Source organism: Pezoporus wallicus, unplaced genomic scaffold (assembly GCF_028554395.1).
Source record: "Pezoporus wallicus isolate ANWC-B61680 ecotype Strahan unplaced genomic scaffold, APGP_CSIRO_Pwel_v1 contig_5485, whole genome shotgun sequence".
NCBI classification, from domain to species: Eukaryota; Metazoa; Chordata; class Aves; order Psittaciformes; family Psittacidae; genus Pezoporus; species Pezoporus wallicus.
Window position 1 is genome coordinate 5,133,563 of NW_026641550.1, and position 22,779 is coordinate 5,156,341.

At 40.7% G+C, this 22,779-nt stretch overlaps 1 protein-coding gene across 4 annotated transcripts in view; it reads right to left on the bottom strand.

Annotated features, from left to right (window-relative positions):
* RANBP9 (RAN binding protein 9) overlaps nt 1–16,654 on the bottom strand; it is a 39,631-nt gene extending 22,977 nt beyond the window's left edge. For 2 of the 4 annotated variants that reach the window (XM_057424404.1, XM_057424403.1), the window contains exons 1-2: nt 16,013–16,651; nt 7,891–8,002 (exon numbers count right to left, since the gene is read on the bottom strand). In XM_057424404.1, the coding sequence (XP_057280387.1) occupies nt 7,891–8,002; nt 16,013–16,484 (584 nt within the window). In that variant the 5' untranslated portion in view covers nt 16,485–16,651. Of the gene's footprint in view, nt 1–7,890; nt 8,003–15,567; nt 15,703–16,012 lie in introns of those variants that run through there. The other 2 variants (XM_057424406.1, XM_057424405.1) reach the window with 2 other exon arrangements.
* Nucleotides 16,655–22,779: the final 6,125 nt, after the last annotated feature.

The window sequence follows — 22,779 nt, forward strand, 5'->3', positions numbered from 1 at the left end:
TCTAGTTTACATTTCACAACCTCAAGTCATATAGAAATTTTTAGGTATGCTGTGAAACTAGAGTTTAAAAATTGCTGAAGATTAACACTTACTGCCACAAAGCAAAAGAAATGTCAATGTCAAAAATACGGGCACTGTGATACTTATTTTTTCCCCACTAACACAGACACAAAAGCCTAGGTAGTGAAATGTGTAAGAAGCAGCTGAAGCTAAAGTGTCTATTTGGATGTCTGAATAGACCAAGTGTGAGGAAAACAAACCCAAACAGAACCAAATAAAAGGAAAAAGTAGCAGTAAGAGATGATACAAAACGAAACCACTAAAACACAAGGAAAAATACCCCAGCAGTTCATAAAAGATACACAATTCTGATTTTTATTTGAAACTGTTCCATTAGATCTTTCAGCTACTCCACTGAAAGTCTACAGAAGATCCTTCAATATGGAGGTTGATAATAATCAGAATTCAGGTTAATTATATCCGATCCCACCCATTCCATCGAGAGTAATACAGAATCTCAAAAACTATACCAAACCACAGGTGCCTCAGAAAGCTTACCAGTGGTTAAAGATAAAATTAAGTATTAAATAACCATTTATCGAGTTAAAAGACAAAAAAACCCAACAAATTAAAAAAAAAAAACAAAACACAAAACCGAAACAAAACAAACAAAAAAAAACCCTCTAACAAATATTCTATACTGTATTTGTAAAGACAAGTAAAATGAGTTAACAAATCTTTCAAGCAATGAAGAAAAAAAGATAATAGCCTCCCTACTATAAAGATTTCATAAGCAACCTACCTGCAAAGGGTCAAATTCCTTCTGACTCACTGAGCCTACATGTTCTACAAACGACAGTATAACCTGAAGAACTGCTATATCAAAATCCAACTTCTTTTGATGACGATAAAGAAAGTAAATAATCAACCTGGTATCTTATCACCCACATGCTACCCATTTAAAGAAAGCAACTTCAACCATATGGTGTTAAAACCTAAGTTACTGTAATATCTGTAAGGAGCCTAAGTCCAAGCACCAACACATGTTTACACCCATAAATAAGGCCACTGAAAACATCCTAATGTTTCAAATGCACTGACTACTAAGAAAAGCAGAATTAACGCTGAAATTAAAAAAAATGGAGGCTATATAACAGGTGCAGTTTTACTTTCACATTTGTATCTTAGAAAAGTGTACAAGTAGAAAAGACTGCAACATCTGTAGGAATTTTGACACTAAATGATTTTCTAAATGGCTTGCACAACTGACTTGCAAGGGCGTAGGAAGTCTGAAGAATTCTCTTACACTGTCTTCACTGACTCTACAAGGTCAGAAACACAGTACTCTAAAAAGCTATCTGAATTTCATTTTTAATATAGTTACTCCACATTAAAATTTTGTAGCAATATGCTAATCCAAGATCCTTATTGTCTGCACAATCATAATAAGAAATGAGCTGGTAAATTTATCTCTATTTAAATGTTTCAAAATATGCCACAGACAGTTTGAGTCTTTCATTTCAAAATGAAAACAAGTTTAATTTTATGGAATGTTTCCAAGGAAACAGTATTTTGAACACGATAAACCCAGGTTTCAGATTATTCCAGTTCTACACAGAGAGGAGAAAAAAAAAAGAAGTCAGGCAGTCATCTTGCACAGTGCTCAAAACCATTACCCCTGTAATGTTTTGCTTGTGATTCCTGTAATGTTCCTAGAATGATTCTCATTTCCTGACACCCCTCACTTTCTGAGATTGCATAATTTCACCTTATGAGATTTCTCCCTAAAGCACTTTTTGGGGACCACACTGTCAGAGAAGAATTAACTGCACAGACAATAATGTAAGTCTGGGCTGCAGTAAGACTATCATCTATACACTATTTCTATGTGAATGAACCTCATAAGAAAGAAATAACTTCACATTCTGCAAGAAGCAGGGACTGAGAAATGAAATACATTCTCTTGACTTTCTTTTTACATTAAAAATCTTCAGTTCTAGAAAACATTAATGAAGAAATAAAACTTTCTTGTTCCAGTTCCATGTATTTCTAACCAGTTAAACACAAACCTCAATCCTCTAACACATGCAGCTGCTGTTCATTTCTGTCAAGTGTCTGGTCTTGTACACTCAGGTAAAAAATGAATTACTGCTACAGTTTAAGAAAAGACACACTTGCTGATTCATGATCCAATCTCTTCTTGCAGCTGCTGCAATTCAAATGAAGACACTAATGCAAGAAAGCTACTTCAGACTTCATCAGATTCTACTCTATACACAAGTACTCTGCTTATAATGCTGCAAGACATATGTTAACACAGACTGAGCGAAGTTTGCATGTTGTAACAAATGCCTGTGATTATAAGGACGTATCAATGATACGAAGTGAAGACATAACTATAAAAAAAGCTCTTAAGACTGCACAAAATTTTTACATTAGTAGTGTACAAAAATACAATCAAAACAGCAGCTGTATTTTATTTTATTGTTTTATGCTTGCGTTGTGAACAAGAAAATGGGTATACTGGATGCTAAAGGAAAGGCCAACTTACTGCGTAATCAAAGTATGGTTTCTGTTTAAACAGTTACACATACATGCTCTAAAAGACAACAAAGCATTTGTATTTCACAAACATCACTCAAACACACTGAAACACCTCAGGCTAAACCATAGGTACGGGTATAATGAAAACTCAAACTTAATTCTCACCGTATTTTTGTTTTGGGTAATTCTTCCTTCTTTCTTTCTTCACTCACTTAACATACACAACATGTACTAAAAGATACTGCCAAAACAACAGATGACTGAATGGCTAGTGTTAAAAACCAGTTATAATCTAGCCATAATCTAAAGCCTTATTAACACTGCTTTACCAAAAAGCATACCGATTACTTTATGTGAATTTCTATAGTAACATTTTATTTTAATGCAGAACATTTAGCAGAATTTGTACATGCAATATGAAGTATACCCACGAAGATCTGAATTGGTACAACCACACCACAGACTAACCAACCATGCTTACAGAAGTGTAAGCTGAGTGCTATCTGCTAAAAGACTAAAGCTTTTCTAAACCTAGTTTTCATTTTTTCTTTTAGACTGCTTACAATTTCCAATTCTTGTTTTCATTCTTCATTGGGAAAAAAAAGAAGCACATCTGCTTAGAAGATTTTGCATTTTAACAATACAACTTCCTCGACTCTTGTGAAAGCACTGAAGACTGTCCAGATATACATGGCATTACTGTCATTTGCCCATTGCTAGTAGACAATGAGGTTAAAGGCATTTCCCCAAAAAGCTGTTTTTCCTGGGGAAAAAAAAAAAACACAGATAAAAGGTCTCTCCTGGTGAAAGATTTAAAAAAAAAACAAAAAACAAAAGGCTGTATTTAAACTAAAATAAAGTTGGCATAATCTGGTACTCTGACCAGAAGTAGCATTCCCACTCTCCAGATGCTCATTTCTGCTCCCTTCTCTTTTGCTGCCATAGCTATTCAGGAAGTGATACAAACAGCCATACTGGGGAATGAACCCAGCTGAAAACAAACTCTTCAAATAAACTTTTGAAGAATGAGCTACCCATCTGTTTACCATAAAGCTGACACAGTCACAAAATGGGACAAGAGTTGTGAACCCAGCGAGCGTTCAAAGGCTGTTTCTTCTCATGGCCAAATCACCAAGTCTTCAAACTACGGTTTAGAGTAAGAACTGCAAACATTCAAAAAACACTGACCTGACTGGAAACGAAGAGATTCACTACAAAACCAACAAGCCTAAGACTGAAATTCATGTAGAAATGAATGATCATTCAGTAAATCATACACACATAAGCTATTGATAATATAAAATAATGAAAAGTAGTTTGCTTCTGAAAGCCAGGCAGACAGTGGTTACCCTCAGGACAGCCCCTTGGAGAGCGGAACCACAGTACGTTTATACCTAGTGTGAAATGCTAGAGTACAACCTAAGGTTACAGCAAAGCTCATTCTCAACTGAGAGAGACTATAGACAACTCTTCACCATTAATGAAGGATGCCCATAGGAGCAACATAAAGCCACAGGACTTATAGTACATACAAACTATGACAGTACCATGCAAGCATCTTTAGCTGTGTGAGAGAAATGTTAACTGGTATCTGAAATAAGATATTAGCTGTGGGGCTGTAGGCAGATGCATTACCACTTTATAGAGAGCCAGAGGACCCAAACGTGTAAAAGAGTAGCAAAACTGAACTCGGTAAAAAGCAGCATGAGAAAACTGAAATCCAGATTTCAGAAAGACTGGAAAAGAGAATGGCCACCATGGTGGTAATTTTTGGAAAGTGAAGGGGCAGTACAGTATTATGGCAGATTTAGAGACTAAGGCTTGTATCTTCAAATCACAAGAACCATATGACTTGGCAGACCCTTGTTCATTCCCATTCTGAGACTGACGATGTAGTTTAATTTAGCTGCTATTCTAGAAATTCAGATGAAACTAAACATAAGAGTGGTGTGCAAAAGGCAATGCCATATCTATCTTACTCCCTTGAGTACCGTATCAAGAAATTACAGAACAAAAACTACTTTATGTTAATTCTAGTTCTCTGACAGATCAATCACAACTGAGGGCTAAGAGCTTCCAAAAGTTTAATTTAAAGCTAAGACTATGTTTAGCTACCCCAACTACATCAAAATTCTTTACAGTACTTGCTGCAATACTTTGCATTAACTGACACACATGTATATGTTTACGTTTACATTAACTGGAGATTTCAATAGGGATGCAGATTATAATTTCTTGCAGTTAATACTCTTTTTCCTACCATGCATTATAATCATCAACTTAGTACTGTTCCCCATACTTACACCCATTACTCATCTACTGTCACCACCTCCAATCATTCACATCACTGTCCACAATGTTCTACATGAAGCCAAACAAAACAAAGCAAAAGAGAGGGCAAAAGAAGAATGTAAACAGAGGTCCTCAGACTGAAAAAGGAGACATAAAATTCAGGAAGAAAACTGAAGAACAACAGAAAATATTTACAGAGCAACATGACAGCCGGTTAGCACTTTTAACAAGAGATTAAAAATATTTAAGATAATTATTACACTTCTCTGTACTGCAGAAGCACATTAAAATTAAAAAAAAAAAAAAAATCACAGGACTCTTCATGCCAAACACTGTATAAATATCAAGACAGTTTTTGTTTGAATGATATTTCCACCTTATTACTTTTCCTAACCTTACTTCTCACTTCCCTTTTAGTAATCATCAGTTGCTGCATGGCCCTAACACTCCCCACTGCAGTACCAAAAAAGCAACTTCATTCTTTATCTGCTCTGCGATGCCAACCTCCACACCCATTTCTTACTTCCTAGTAAGCCTGCTTTCATACTTTATTGTGTCCATAATGCCTAGAAGCTGACCATCATGAATATCTGTGAAATTAATGTTATTATTCACTTTCAAATTCCTACTCAACTTGTAACTCTCAAATATGTAAAGAATTAAATGACCTAGGTCATCAGTGTGACAAAACCAATACTGTTGTTGCCTACAGAGAGCTACAAGAAGCCATACAGAAAGCCACGTCATATCCATGCCCTATACTAAAAAGAGCTGTGCTACTTCAGGAGGAGAATAATCTTTGTGATTGCCCAGCAACTCTGACGCACACAAGACTATATTCCAGGAGCAGTGCCATCAAGTACTACAGTAGCACAAAAACCTAGATTTCCTAGACTAGCTTTTTTTGTAAAGGTTTTTAGAAAACGATTTTGATGATTTGAGGCAACCCATGATAAGCAGAGCACACAAGCAAGAATGCTGTTAGACTTGCCCATATAACATAGTACATGAACTAAATACTTTAAGCTGCATTTATTAAAAAAAATAAGCTGTAAAGGCTATTACCAAAGGTAACTCAAATTAAACACCATTAAATTATTCACTGACGTTTACGGAAGTTGAAAGTCATACTTCAGCTTGCAGAGATACTTTAGTTGCCTTGGGTAGTCTAGGGTTTATTTTATGCAGTACAATAAAATACAGCTGTAGTGCTTCAACAGCTATGCTCAGGCTCAGGCCTTGATGCTTTTGCAACATTAAGGTATTTGAACTAACTGACCCTATTAGTTACATGCTGGTCTTCTACAGATCTGGTCTTCCTGACCTCTGTTCCCATTACCAGATACAAAGTAAAGAAGAAAAAAAAAAAAAAAAAGGTAAAAATGGTAAAAATATCACCTGCAGGTGAAACACAACAGGCAGTGAGAAAGAACTAATAAACCCTGTTAGGCACAAACTGGTTTCTGTAGACCTGCCTCTATTTCTCTGCATTTAATTCCCCAGTTTACTTTAATTACAGGCTAATTTAGTAGTTCGAATGCAATGTAACATTGAACCCTAAGAGATTCACAAAGACCTCCTGGACATGAAAAAAGGGCCTAAAGATAGACATACTACATCCAGTGAGGCTCCTCTCTTGTATCAGTCTCCTGCTCTGTATCAGTCAAGCTAGAGCTGGCTTTGGCTCTGTGCACAGTATTCCCCATATCCACAGTATTCCCCATAGTATCCATATCCATACTATATTGTATGATGAAAAAAATTAACATCTCAGCTCATCATGCAGCTAGCATTTCATTAAATGCCCCTGAAAAAAGGTCACAAGACTGAAGCAAGGAAACACAGTATGTGTTGTCATGAACCCAAAAAAGCACCTCTCAGTTTCTCTTAAGCAATCTCAGCAGGCAACTTCACAAGGCTCAGCCATGTACATCTCACAAATAACCACTTAAAAAACAAATTCTACTTCTGTAGGATTATCCCGACTGGCCTAGTGAGTCAGAAATTACCAAAATGCAACAGAAAGAGGTCAAAAGTGAAGTGTTAGAGGAGTTAAATAAAATGACATTCCCACACATGGACACTTTGAAATCTATCACTTCAAAAAACCATCTTCCAAACTAAGCAGGCAGAAATACATTTCAAGATGAGATACGTGCATCACTAGTAAATCACAGTAAGAACCTCTCCTTAACTGAGAGCAGCAGGGCAATTTAAGAAATACAAAAATAAAAAGTTTAATGAATAATAAAAAAAAAACAACACAAAAGGTGTTCCTAAAACTCACAGACATTAGTGTTTCAAGTCATGTTTTGCTATTATCTCAATTGAATAATAATCAGGTCTTCATAGTGTGACAAATGCAACTACAGACATAAGTTTTTCCATAGCAAAGAAATTTCCCAGAGATAACTTATGGGAACACAAGTAGTAACAAACTCATAAATGCCCCTACAAATCAGCAGCAGTACTACAAGGCTATTTTTTTCAAAAGATTCATAATTCAGATAGATTCTGGGAAGCAGCAGCTGCACTCACTCATTAACTCTTTCCGTAAGGTGACAAATTCCCAAGCACCTATTCAGAACACTCCCATTTGTTCTTATGACTGTTCATCAAGCAGCCTTAAGAATAACTTTCCATTTTCAAACTGATATGACATCCACAGAAAGACTGCACTGCTGCGATCAGACGGTCTGCTGCACACTTCCTAAAATTACATTAAAGTCTGTGAAGTCGCATAGCCAAAACCCAACCTTTAAAAGGTAAAAAGAGGGTCAAACTATGGCCTTTCAAACCCTAAATTCTCTATCAAGAGAAAACAAGAAGATGCCGTTACTTATTGTGTACACTGATTTGTGGACACAAAATACTACAATCAACTCCTTTAAAACAACCAAGTATCAGAGAACAACTTCTCATGAGTGAGGAAATAAGCTATATAAAAAGCAGTTAAATATGAAAATAAGTTTTGATACAAAAGATATCTGTCAACTGAAAAAAAGATGCGAGACAGTATTTCAAGTAGTAATTAATAATACACTCAGTGCTTACCCATCTCTTCCCTTACTGACAATTTTAACTTCAAAATAGTATATGCCACACGCTGCAGGTATAGGATGCGTAGCTCGAACAGAGGCAGCATCTTTTGGAGTTTTTCCATGACCTGAAAAACAATTGTATTCAAAACACAACAAAAAAAATATTTTAGATAATTGCAGAAGATGACCCAAAGGTACACATACCAACTATTCAAAATAGAAGGCTTATGTAATTGAGCAAACAATACACAATATTCTAATCAACCTCATTTTTATGCTAGAGTATTTTCTTCCAACATTAGGTTTTCATTGTAGGCACCTGCACTGTAACTTAAGCATGCTATGAGAAGTTCTGGATATACTCATCTAAAAGGTTTTACAATTATTTGAAGGGAAACAAGAAGAAAAGTTTAACCATAGTAAGCAATGTAACTGGTAAAAGCCCACTTAGGTTTGAAAGAAATGTATACTTTCTCAAATGCACACAGCTTGCTCATTTTATAGACTGAAACATGATGTAACAGCTTAATCTAATGCCCAGTGCTTCTGAATATTCAAGTTAAAATACTTTAATTCTGAATGCCCTTCAGAATAAACATCACTATATAGAATGTACAACTCATAATTTAAAACATTTCCATGTTTTTAATGCTATTTGAGGACAGCATGAGGTGTTACAGACTGCAACTGAGCTAATGCAGCTCCTACTCCTGTTTCTTATAAGGCTTACTATGTATCAGCTCTGCCACAAGAAGAATGCCCAACACCAGCTCTCGTCTACTTCAGGGGTTTTCAACCTAAACCCAAGAACCACTTCCATTCTACTAACACTAACTCTTCAGAACATGTCACCCTCTTCACAGCCCCATTGTTCCGAAGGCAACTTGGCCAGATGACTTGTTCTAGCAGCAACCTGTTCAAGCAAGCTCAGCGTCTCCCAGGCGCACCAAAATCCCACAATTATTGCATAAACGTTACTCATGGGGTCACAGGACACAGTTAAAAAATAAAATAAAATGGAGCAAGGTGAAAAATACACTAAATCCTGGCAAGAGGTATTTCAGTAGGATGGCAACCACGAACAGATGTCATTGCCATAATTAATGGCGATACCATGCCCACACTCCATGTGGATCTGAGGCATGATGAAGAGATGACTGCCTGGAGTGTGCTGTGCAAATCATTCTGGCTGCAAGCACTCCAGCTGTCATCTCCAGTCCAGACAGGGAGGCCTACTGCACCTGCATTGCAATTGTTTGTGTATGCCAAAAAATTATAACTACACTCCTTCCAGTGGCATTAACACTGGAATTACTGCTCAGGCACAGATTAATCATGTCTCATGTACAGCAAGCCAGGTGACACAGGAAAATGTTGCAGGAAAATGACAGAAAGATAGGCACAGCTGACCTACACTCCTTCACCTCTAAGAACAGAGCCATCTAGTAAAAACGTTGATAAAACAGTAAACAGTTTATCTGCCTGCAGAGCTAGCACTATCTCTCACCAAAAGGCATACAGTCAGCCAAGGAGAACTCTCCACTGTGAATGCATCTGCATCTGAAACTCTGTTAGCACAAATTCTTCACTCACTGAGATCAAGTTTAACCCACAAAGTTTTTCTGATGTAACCAGTTTACCTTAGTGTATCTGTCTTTAGCTATCTTACTTTTCTGGGTACAAATGCACGGCTCACTTCAACATGCTATTACTAAACCATCTTATATAAAGATCCCTCTATCACCTCACAGGTTTTACAATATTAAGCTTCTGCATGTTGTTTTCAGACATCTCATATGAGGAAAAAACAGTAATTTACTCCTCCATACACAAGACAGCATGCATGTTTTATTGTTCACCACTTAAGTTATTTCCTCAGGCTGTGTCAACCAAGGTAATAACAAAGTACATAAGCTTAAAGCTTCCATAGGTTTGCTTGGTTTTCAAGTGCTGGTACCTTACTATTAGCTACTATAAATTAAGATTATCATTCCTAAGCACGCAGCAATCCTTCAGCTAAAAGGCACCCAAAACTTTGTGGGCAGAACGTTAAACATCTGAGAGATCCCTTAAATTCAGACAGCACTGATTAAATGATGCACTGGTTAGAGGAAGGGGTGTGGCAAAGGAAGGATACTTTCTTTTTAAATGTTCTTAGGTTTTTACATTAAAATAGACTGCAAATAAGTTCCCTTGGTTACTCCATGCACTTGACAATCTGTGTAGTTTGAGTCAGTCTCCTTATTTGGGCAAGTCTTCCACAGAGAAGACTGAAGTAGTAGGAACTAGCCAAATATTATTGAAAATGTATATCCATCACCCAGCAGACTTTGTTTTGTGAAATCACAGTCTAAAGTGTTTGGAAACAATGCTGATTTAAGGTATTCTTAGGACCTCTTCCTAAAACAAGCGCCCTTCTCCCACTCCTTCCCTAGTCCAGACAGCTATCTGCAAAGATAAACCATGAACCAGATTGATTAGCTGATCGGGCTTTAAGAAACCTACCAGATTATTTTTTTTTTAAGCAGCAGATCAGTTCCCCGATCCAGTTCACAACACAGCCACACACAGCTGTCACACCACAAATAAGAGGTCGACCCAGGGGCAGAAGTAACAGGATATCTTACCAGTATTGCCAAACACCTCATGTGGTGAAGCAACATGCTTTGGGAAGTCAGTGCCCAAAACTACTTTCATTCCATTAAACCAGGAGACACCCTAAATTTAGAACTGCTGCTCTTTTAATATAATCTTCTATGAATCCCATTTTACTACTTGAGTATGTTGCTTTTATTTGTAGTTACATACAGTTATTATTTCTAACAGCAAATTCAACGGCATCAAGCACTTAACTACAAATACCTCTAATGTCTCAACATGCTACTTAAGACTTTCAATACTACTGAGCTACGCTGGACTACATGAAGAGTCACAAGGTGTTAGTTATGAGCCAGCTTTAAAATAAGAAAGAGGTTCTTTACAGAGCTGAACTGCAAAATTTCTTACTGAAGTACGTTACAGATGCTACTGTTTAAGTGGACGCTGGGCAAGCTTCTAGAACAGAAGTTACCTGAGAAACTGCCTTCAGCTCAGGATGCCATTTGGCTTAAAATGGCTGGAAACTCAGAGGGGAACACACAGATACACCTCCTTTCTAGATTTTTCTGTAGGGACTCATTTATGTCTGCTGTCACTGATGGGACACTGAGCTGAGTGGCCCATTAACTTGGCATTATATACTGCTGTCATGTTCCCTGCTAACAAGAATCCCCACTTCCCTGCTTGAAAGAAGCAACTTTGACACCCAACTCCAAATTTCTGAATTGGAGGGTCCAAATGCCTGAAGTAGATCATGCGAATGTTACCCTATGTTCCCTATACCAGGGAACATAGTTCTTTCATAGTTGCAAACTACAGTTAAAGTATTTTAAAGAATACTTTTAAAGTATGTACTATTTAACACCAAAATTTGATGATTTTCAGCATTAAAAAGAGAATTCTGCAAACAGATGCACTGGGGCAGAGAAGGGAAAATAGGTGTACAAAGCTCAGACTTTACACTGTAAACCAGATCTCAGGTAAGTTCAATTGGGCTTTCATTAAAAGTGCTTATCAACCATGAGTTGACCATGATAAAGGAATAAAGCTTTAGATTTTAAGCAGTTATTTACAATGATGATTTTTACTGAAAGTGCCCTTTAGCAAAGTTTACATAAACTGAACTGCAGTTATTTCCAACAGGTGGTTCAATGACTTGTGCTGCCAAAAATAAAATAATCAAGGCCTAACCTGCTGAATTCATTAGGAAAGTCCCACTCAGACAACAGGGTGGAAGGAACCCAAAAACAAAACCATGCACAAATTACTGATTTTACTTCAACTTTTCCCCCAGTCAAGAAAAAAGCAATATATCCCAGAGCTACGAACATGTCCAAAACAAGCATACTGAACTGAATGTACTTCAAGTGTTTTCTGCCAGAAAAAACTGACACCATCCTTGTATCAGTGAATGACAACATTATTACTACTGAATCCTCCTCTGGTTTAGTTATTTCCTTTTCTGTTACAGAAATTGGGATGTACGGTTTGTACTGAAAATAAAACTTTTCTTTTCTTTTTTTTTTTTAGTTTGGCACTAGAGGCAGTTCAAAGGCAACTGCATTGTAAATAAATGTCTGGCTAAGATTTCCTGGCCTGTAATACATTAGAAAAAGTTCACACAATAGCAGCTTACTCAAATTGCATAACTTTCCTCAGCTTTTTTTGGACAACTGTCACAAGACTAACTTAAGTGAAGTTACTAGAGGACTTTCCATGGTTTTAGAACTAATGCTTTAGTCTGTTTACCTATTTCTGTATATAGTTTCTTTCATGGCTACATCTGCATTGAGTCTGTATTTTTATCCCCTTATACTACATAGCATAGATTATTATCTGCTGGAAACTGAACTTGTCTGTCTAGTGGAACATTCATATTACATGCAGCATTTACGAAATCCATTTTTCCAATGAGATACATGTGTTAATTCTAAATATTTTAGATATGTAGAAAAATGTTAAAAGATGTTTTGCCTTCAGAGCTACATATTTTATGCGGTTAACTCCTTTACATTTAACAAACATTTGTCTGAACCCGTATGCTTATGCTGAACCTCCCCACAGCTCAGAGCTGTTAACATTACAATTAAGTGAAGTGACTAACTTTTTTTTTCTGCTACCGTTTTTCATGTTTCCCTTACATAGATATACCATGTACAACAGCCACTAGGACAGCGTTAGCATTTTATCAGCTTACACAGCTAACTGGCACCAACACAAAAATGTACGTCTGCCCAACTAAAAACCAAAACCACCCTTGGGTATAGTCTTTAATGTATATTACAGCATCACTGATGCCAACATATATGTATTTCACATCCAGATATTTACAGAGCTTCCTAATCAAGAGTCAGAATTTATAAAAGTATAACAGAATAGCTCACTGTGGAAAGAAATTAGCCTGCTCTGGTAAACAACACAGCAGTCAATGCCACCTTCCCTGAAATCACCTCCCCATGTATGTTTTCCTTTTTTAAGGAATGCTATGATTTTGAGAGATAATACAACAGACCACTGACCCTTGGGTTTTGTTGACACCCAACAAAATTTAAAGAGCTGGTATCCCGATGCTAGATTGTACTCCTTTCTTTAAACCTCCACTGCTTGATTAGTGCCTGGTTTTGTGGAAATTTTGATTTTTAAACACTCTCTAGGATGCTTGTAAAAAGCTTCAGGTCCAGAAATGCAGCACACAAAGCATCACAAATGCAACAGAGAGAGACATCTACTGCAGCTCATGTTTCCATACAAGTTGTCCACTGGTATGCAAGCAAATGAAAAAAATCTTCAAAATTACACAGGGAGGACCACCATTCCTCTCACAAACCAGTAAAACAAAAATATCACTGCTCACAACACATCAGCACATTAAAATTATGAAAAAAAAAATTACTTTGAAAGCTTTTGCTGTGATTGTTCCCCCCCACCCATTTTTTCAGAGGCAAGTATCCCCAACACATTCAGGGTGGAAGGAAAGCAATGTTACCTCTTTGTACCTTCCATCAGTCTCAGACAGAAGGAAGTTACTCAAGAAAAAACGTTCCATAGTGAAAAATCTACAGAGACACCAGAGAAAGCTTAAGTGCACAACTTCAGAAACACAGTCTAGTAAGAATTGCTTTTAATTACTGGCTTCTTTGAACAATCTGTCTTCTCTCCCTTCCCTGAGTATCTTGGTCAAGAATACAACAGCTCTTTATCCATGCTCAATGCCCTGTTCAATTTCCTTTTAATAAAAACATCTACCATTCTTCCACTACTACTCAGATAACTTCAGAAGCACTGAAAGTGCCAATATTCCATGATACTTTGAATGCTTTTGATTGTGACTTCTGCTTGCAAGTGAATTGTAGAAACAAAATTTTGCAGTGCTAAGCACATTCTTATTTCCCATCTTCCCTTATTCTCCTCATGAACCTCCTCATTTTCTTCACTGTTACTGTATTCTCAGGGCTGAAGGATCCAGAAGGGAGAAAAGGCAGCAGATGTTTTAGTGGGTTTTTCTCCCAGTTCTCAGGTAGGAATGCCCCAATACCATCGATTGTGTAGCCTGTTTAGCAACTCCAGGTGCCAGGCTACAAACACATACATGGGGCTGCCCTAATAGCCACCTTCCTTAAATTACCAGGAAGATGGGCCACTTAAGAAGCCATTCCCTCACACTTGCAGTTAGGAGAAAGAAAAGCTTATACATGTTATATTGGCACCTCTCCTTTTCAGAGTCCTCTGGGCTAATCTAGGAACTCTTCAACCTTCATTACTTTCTATTATTTAAGGACTAGGGTAAAGGTACTTTATTGTGTGCTTTATGACTTCTGGTAGGGTATCCACAGTATTTCCTATGTTACCTGTACTTCAGAAACATGCTGAGCCACTTGTAATTTCTTTGAGGTAATCATTTTTTTTTAAACACTAAGGCAAAGAAAAGACGTGAGGAAAAACAAAGATAGCGCCAAGAAACCTTGAAAATACACTTCTACAGTTGCACTGACAGACCAAGGAGATTCCATCTCTAAATTCTACTCCATGAGCAAAAGGAGTTGGTCAAAGCAAAACAAAACAGCAGGAAGACTTGAGGGCCACAAAGCTATGACCATCTTAGAAGGAAAACCAAAATGAAACAAAAATAACAAACAAGAAAAGCCCAACCCGCTGCCACCAAGCACCAGAAAATACAAAATGCTTCTAAAAATACAAGGTCATAAAGCACTGAACAAAAGCCAGGAAATTCAGAGTTGAGTACTAAATTACACGTCCTTAAATCACTCAGCGCCTCCCAGAAACCTGCTCTATAGTCATCAACCTCCTTTATTATCTTTGTATGGGGCATTAAACTTAGCATTTTTAACAGAATATTTTGTACGTAATAATAATGGCTCTCTGTAAAGTCTCTGAGAGTACATTAAATCCCTTCATGGCAGCCAAATCCTGCCATGTGTTTGTGTTCCCGTTTTCCTCCTCCGATTAAACAGTTACATGTTTATCGAGATTTCAGTTGAATTTCTCCACTGTAAACTCTGAAAAAGGGTAATTGCAAGGTTGCTTCTTTCCCCTCCCATTACGTTCATTTGACTACAGACTGACAAAAGATCCAGTTCTTCGCGGCCAACTCAGATGTGGTTTTGAATCCGCACCACTTCTACTTTAGGACTTGGGCCTAGAACACCAGATGTGTCTGTGTTTTTTCAGGTCAGAGTGTACGCTTATGTTTCCAGGTTTTATGACATTTCATAACAAGCAACACAAATTTTTCTTCCATCCCCTCTTGCGAATTTACACAAATGCATACTCCAATTTTTACCTCTGAAAGTCGGTAACTTTAACTATGAAACACCTAGGCAGAAAGTTATATAGTCACCTTTATTAACACAAGCCCTATTAGCATTCCTCCCCTCAAATCACTCTGCAGGCTGTACAACAGTTAGGCTAAACTATTATCAGTGGTTTTAATTCCATTTTTCACCGTCTAAAAAATAAACTGCGTTTTTATGTGTGCTTTCCCCTCCCGTCATTTCCGTGTTTAACAGCTTAACCCTTGCTCTTCTCTCTCGAAAAAAAAAAAAGAAAAGCCACTTCTTTCCTGGCTCATTACCATAAGCCGGACACGTCATGCCGATTCTCCTTTATTCTCCTGCCTCAAACCCAAACCTTCTGGTGATACCTGAATCCACGGAGGAAGTCTCAGAGTTTACATAATGCCCACTCCAGGAGCACAAGGAGGCGGAGAAGGGGGGTGGGCGGCCCCTTGCCCCCCCACCCTCCCCCCGCACCGCGACAGAAGCGGGGGGAGGGGAAAGGAGAGAAAATAAAGCTGAAATAAGGAAAACCAAGACTGTTCTCACGCTGCGGGCAATTTAGGGGATCGGAAGGCAGAAAAGGAGAAGAAAGAGGGAGAGGAGCGTGTGTTATTTCCTGTTATTGTTACTCCCGTGCCCACCGCCCGACGGAGGGGTCGGCCCGCAGCCCCCGGCCCAACGAGGGCCCCCGCTCCCCGCCGGGGCCGGAGGAGGTTGGCGGCGGCCAGGGCCGGCCCTCACCTTTGTAGTGTACCCGCAGGTTGTTCTGAGAGAGGCCGATGTAACTGAATTTGTCCTTCGGGCTCCAGGAGCGGGGCAGCGGCGTCTCCTGCTCGTCCACGGCCGGGTAGAGCCTCTTCAGCCGCCGTTTTAGCTCCTTCTCCTGCTCGTTCAGAGCCGGGTCACCGTGCGGGAACGGCGCCGGGGCACTCGTGCCGGTGGTGGTGCCGCTGCTCCCCGCCGACAGGCCCAGCGCCGCGCCGGCACCGCCGCCCCCCGCCGCCGCGGGCCCGCTGCCGGCGGCGGCGGCGGGTGGCGGCGGCGCAGCGGTGGCCGGCGGCGGCGGCGGCGGGTGTAGCAGGAGCGCGGCGGCCGGTGCGGGGCCGGGGTTGGCGGCGACGGCGGCTGATGGGATCCCCGGCGCCGGCGGGGGAGCGGCGGCTGCCAAAGGGAGCTGCTGCGGCGGGGATTGTTGTTGCTGTTGTCCGGACATCCCGACTCCGGCCTCCTCCTCCGCCGCCACCTCCCGCGGTCGCGACTGTCACCGGACAGGCCCGGCGCGGAGCGACAGGCAGGCCCGGGCGCTGCGGAGTGAGACTGCCGTCGGCGGGTCACCCCCAACCAGAGCGTCTCGGAAGGGGGCGGGGTGCTGGGGAGCGATGACGACGGCGGCGGCAGCGGCGGCCCGATGGGAGCTGCCCGGTGGAAGCGCCGGGTGCGGCGGGCCCAGGCCGGAGGGAGTGAGGGCGGGGAGAGGAAAGCAGAGAGCAGCGGCGCCCGGCGGAAGCGAGGCGGGCGGAGAGCGCGCGCCAGGCGCCACGGCAAGGCGGGCAGGCGGGTTGGCTCCCTCCTCCTTCTCCTCCCCCCCCCCCGCCTTCTCCGGTGGCGCGCGCGCGCGTTCTCGCTCTGTCCGGCCCCGGCGCGACGCCGCCGCGGTGCGTCCCCGAGTCAGCTGAGCCCGGAGAGCGGCGGCGGCGCGAGGGCGGGGAGAAGGGGCGGGGCCTCTGCGCCGAGGCGCGAGGGCGGCGGTGAAGCGCTGAGGGACGTGGGGGCGAGCGTGAGCGGTGGTCTGTGCCGCCGTCGGTGGCAGCGGGTGGGAAAGATAGGTGGGGACAGACCGGTCCGGTGGCTGGGTGGGTGCCTCCTGTCAGGCCCGGCCCGGCCCGGCTCGACTCTGGCCTCCCCGTGCCCCGCGGGCTGTGCCGAGGCACAAGGCCAATGAGAAGCAGGAGAGAGCAGAGCTGGGCAGGGCAGGGCGGCTCACGGGTGCCGGAGAATTTTGGGGGTGCTTGTGGGTACTACACCAGGCTGATAGGGTCAAAGGGAGCAAGGGGGGTAGGAGGGAGTGGTGTTTGGGGTCTTTTTCATAGAATCCGCTAGGTTGGAAACGACCTTTAAGATCATCAAGTCCAGCCATTACCGCAGAACTGACACCACCACTAACCCATGTCACCGAGGGCCATGCGCATGTTTTTTGAACACTTCAGGGACTGTGATTCTGCCACTTCCCTGGGCAGCCTGTTCCATTGACTGAGCACCCTCTCTGTGAAGAAATTTTTCCTAACATCCAGTCTAAACCTCCCCTGGCACAGCTTGAGGTTGTTAGCTTTCGTCCTATCACTTGTTAGTTGGGAGACCAACCCCCACCTCACTGCAACCCTGCAACCTCCTTTCATGTAGTTCTAGAGAGCGATAAGGTTCCCCCTGAGCCTTCTCTTCTCCAGACTAAACAACCCCAGTTCCCTCAGCTGCTTCTCATAAGGCTTGTGCTCCAGACCCTTCACTGGCTTCACGGCCTTTCTTTTCTCTTCCTTCCCAGCCACCGCCCCGCCCCCGCGCCGCGGTTGTTTTTTTTGCATATAATTTTGTTGATTGATCAGTGATTGCCTGCTCTGATAATTTGTGTCAGCAGTGAAACGTTCACAGGCAGGCAAGCAGGGCTTTGAAAACATTGGAAGAGGAAGGGAATAAGGGAATTTCTCTGGCAGGTCTAGAACCTGAAACATTGGGCATGTCGCAAGCCATTTCCAGCTGCCAGTGTGTTGTACAGAAGCAGGAAATAGAGGAGGTTAATTATGCTTTACCTGTGTGAAACAGCTGGTGAGGTAATGGAGGTGTGACACTCATAAAGGCATATACAAAGCTAAACATTTCTTCCTTATAGTCACCTACATGTCCTGTGTCACGAGACTGCTCTGTAACGTCTAATAGCATCTATGGCTTAACAAAATGCAATTATCTGAAAACACCCTATCAAAAGGAGCTGCAGACTGCACAAGAGTAGAAATGCCTAGGGCAGACATCAGAACATGTGCTGGATCCTGCCCGTGGGTCAATTACCCTGGCACTGGTAGGCTACCTCCCACTAGATTTAAGTCTGCTTTCTAATACCTAGAGGTTGTTGTAAACCATCAAGCTTAGTAGTTTGGACTTATTTTTTTAAGAAATACAGTGTTTGGCTAGCATAGACTTGGAGAATACATTTGCTATGCTCAAAAGTGTAGGTGTGTCTTAACTATTTTTCTGAATGTCAATAAATTTTCTGCCATGGCTACTTTCTGAGTCATGGCTCACTTAGCATTTGTGCAGAAATATTTCATGTCATCCATTTTGAGATTGCCACCATCAAGTTCCTGTTTTTTGTACAATAAGAAAGGAGAGTAAGCACTTGAGTGGTTAATTCTTGATGTTACCTGCTACTGATTGCTTTTATCCTGTCATTTACCATTTTCCTAGGATAAGTGATCCAAATCTATCAAAACACTGTTTTCTATAAAAGCCTCTTCCCCCAAGCATGCCCCCAGACAGACTCATCCACATCACTTTTTCTGAGGTAGATATGCTTTAGACTATGCCAGAGGAGAAAAATTCTTTAATGTAGAGGTATTCTAATACTTGGTATTAAGCAGTTTGTTATTTATTCCTTCTGTGTTCCTCTAGCTTATTTGTTTCTCACTAGAGCTTCCCGAGGATTAGACATAGCACATAGATATTTATATAAGTGCCCAATTGCTTCTTTTCAGTTGTCGTAAATGAACTGGAACTTGTCAGCTTTAGAAGCAGTACTCGTTCCTCTCTTAACGTGTGTTATTCTGCATTTTCAATATTGAACCTAATTCACCATTACATGATCCATTCTGTTTCGTTAAGACTTCTTCATCATCACAGTCCCCTCTTGTCTTGCTTAACTGAAATAATTATGGCAGCTGCAGATTTTACTGTCTGATAATACAGCTCTCTTTTAGATCAGTGGTAAACACAGCAACAACATGAGACTTGGGACACAGCCCTGAAGCAGGCTGTTGTTAACCTTCCGCCATTGCAGAAACTCACTGTTGAATTCTCTTCTTTGTTTCCCAGCTCCAGTTTTTGAGCCATGATAGTACTTTTCTTTCTGTCCAGTGATTACTGAGCTGCTTGAGTTGTCTGTACCTTAGGGATTTAATTGAAGGCTTTTTGAAACGCTGTAAAATATTAACTAGTCCACTAAAATCACTTTGGGTTTTGGGTGGGTTTTTTTGACACTTCTGGTTTTTTGGTTGGGGTTCTGGGTTTTTATTTTGACACTTTCAAAGAATTTCAGTAGATGGATGATCTAGAAATTATTTTGCTTTGCAGAAAAGCCTTGTTAGGCCTAATTTCATACACAGAGAGTCTCTTCTGTATGCTTGTTCTTTATTTATGTTTAATTTTAGTGACCATTTCAACCAAAGAAAATGCAATCTAAGCATTCTAGTAACTGAGGGTTTTTACTTGACCTCTTGTTGAATGTATCAACAGGGTCTCAACATAGTGGACAGGGGTTTTTAAAGCAAGTGCAGCTCCATCACATGAGGGCCCAGCTCCTCCAGGCAGGCACGATACACAGGCATCAGCTCACTGTTGGTACATTCCTCCAGGAGCCCAGAGCCAGAGGAGAGGGGAGAGCAGCCCCTGAATGACACCCTCCAGGCAGCATCAGTAAGAATGAAGTTCTCTTGATTGCACAAGCACACCTTCTTCTCACGCAGCTCTCAACAGCAGAGTGTTCTGCATGGCCTCTGCATGGCTGAGGTTCATGTAACTCCTGAATCCTGTGTTGGCTGCTCTCTCTATTTTCTTTAAGAACAAGTAAGTGGGCTATGGCCATCTGTGCCAATGGTACTGATAGCATTCTGGTTATCATCAAGAACCAGAGGCCAGATTCTCCCTGGGTGTCTATTGCTGTACATGTCCTTTGTCCAGCCTGTAGGACCAAGCTTCCTATTACACGAGTTTAGTACACATGCCTGATGAATTTCCAGCCACTTTCTCTCTGAAATCTAGTGTCTCCTGTTTGCAGTGATGGTAGCTGTTTGCTGTTCTTATTTAGTATTTCTCCTGGTTAAGTTTTTCCAGTGCATGATTTCTTTGTAACTGTTTTGGAATTAATTTCCCTGCTTCAAGAAGCTGCTTGGAAATCACCAGTGTGTTATTTCTTGTTGCAACTACTGTGCTGAGTTACTGGTCCTAATCAGAAAAGAAAACCACTAAGAAGTATACTATGGCATTTCAGCAGTGTTAAGGATAGATCTCTTCAAACTACCTGGAGGAATTTTTTGCTGAGCCCTTTGCTATTTGGAATATTTTTTCCTGCTGATTTAATTGTTTATATATAGGATAGGCTTGATGAACTGACAAATGAAAGACTTGCCAAAATGAATCATGTATGAATTATAGGCCATCATCAGCTATTAACTTGGTTGAATCAAATGGTAATCAAGTTGCAATTTACAGTATTACTATATTGCTGCTCACACATAACATGGTGCTTCTGCTTTTATGAAACTGAGCAATCCGCTAATAGAAATAATTTTGTCATATGAGTCAACTATACCTGTGCCTATCTTAGGCCAGGAGTGATTAGAAATCTCTCAATTGCCAGTGCTTCAGTCATGGTATATACATATATTTATATAGATGAAAAAATATATAGGGAGAGATCTATATCCATTTGTACAGCAGCGTGTATACACAGCAGGAGCAGGCTTGTTCTCTGTATTCTGTTTTTACCTTTCCAGTGTGTACATGGGTGTCTATGGGGACCCCAAGTTCTATAGAAGTACAATCCACTCTTTGTACAAAATCTCACCAAATTTAATTTCTGTAGTCAAATTTCAGTTTCTTTAATTGTTAATGAGTTTCAAGTTTATTCATAGTTAAATTCGTGCTTTTCTTTCGAAGCTCTTCACCATATTCTCTTTCCACACTGAAGAACAATTATTTTTGATCATTTTCTGGTGCATAGAGTTATTGTTTGTTTTCCCCAGCATTAAAAGACAGTTTAAGGAAAATTGAAAATCTGTTCATGGGGATAGATCATAAACAGAGGATTGCATAGTCTCTGCTGTCTGGGCTACTGTACAGGCATCATATTCTAACTAGAATGTCAAAATGAGCACAGAAATAAAATGAAAAGAATGTTTATTTGCAAGACAAAATTGTGTGGGAGCAGGCTAGAAAATATGATGAAACACATTGGTTTATTCCTTTTGTGAAAACAGACAGCAAATCATAACACTATTAGAAGTGATTCTCAGCTAGCAGGTCAAGATCCATTTCTGAGTCATGAATTTCAGCTTAGGGCAGAAGCAAGTTGGTATGATTTAAATGTTTAAAAATTCACAGTGGCCAGAATTTCTACAGTAAAAGAGTTTGTTTGGCCAGATCAGCTTGGACTGAAAAATCCCTTTGTGGTATGTAACCAAGTGAAGTGAGGTTGAGGAACAGGAAGAGATGGAAGGAAAGAAGGAAGGGACTAATCATCCAGCCTCCTTGGACTAATGACTGAAGCACTCTGCACTCCTTTTCCGCTTGCCCAGTCTGGATGCATTGGCAGTCTGACTCTTGAAAGTTCCTGGAAGAGTTCCAGTACCCTTTTAACTGACGAGGGGGCAGGTGGACCACAAAACTGCCGAGTCTGGAAACCGCTCTGTGGCTGGGCACCATGGGACGTTCGATGCTTAGGGTGGAAATTTGCAAGTTAGGCACTTTCTTTACGTATTTTGAAGTTCCTGCAGCAAACCAGGCAGTGTTTTGTTTCCAGTCTGTGCATTGGTAGGGTGCCCATTACCATAGATGAGCAAGCTCAAAGACTGCAGGCTTTCAGAAACACATGGGATGTGTCAAGCTGACCCACTTCTTGAAAGCCAGGATAGGCATTTGTGAAATGTCCTGTACTTGTTAGATGTTAGGATGTCAAGAATGTTTAAGTCTCCACTGACGGGATAATTATTGTTATGGTGTTTATAGGGGTGGGAGGGCCCTAAGGGAAAGGAGGCCAAAAAGGAGAATCAGGAAGTAAGATGAGTAAGGCTCCTGGAATTGCAAGCAGATGGAGTTTCGTCATGCTTTTTTCTTTAGCTCACTTGGCTGTTCAGTAAAATAGATGTTGTAGAGAAATAGATGATGTAGAGAAACTTTTTTTTCCTGTCTGCATCTCTCACAGAAATTCACATGTTACACATGCTAATCTTAGTGGCAGAATTAGATTTTAAATGAATTTAGGAACTTGAAAATGTTGGGTGAAGGTAAAAACTCTGAATTTTATTTGTTTTATTTATTGTAGCTCCTCCTAGTCCTACTGCCAATCTGCAGTTTGCCTCCTTCAAGTCTGTTCCAGGGAAACAAGTTAGCATCAAATTCTGAATAGCTGCTGAAATCTGAAATCCTGAAAATCTGCTGCCGTTGTTAGACGGTAGTATTTGACTATGCAGGACTGATCATTATGTTATGATTTATGGAATATATTACATACACCAGAAGCCTGT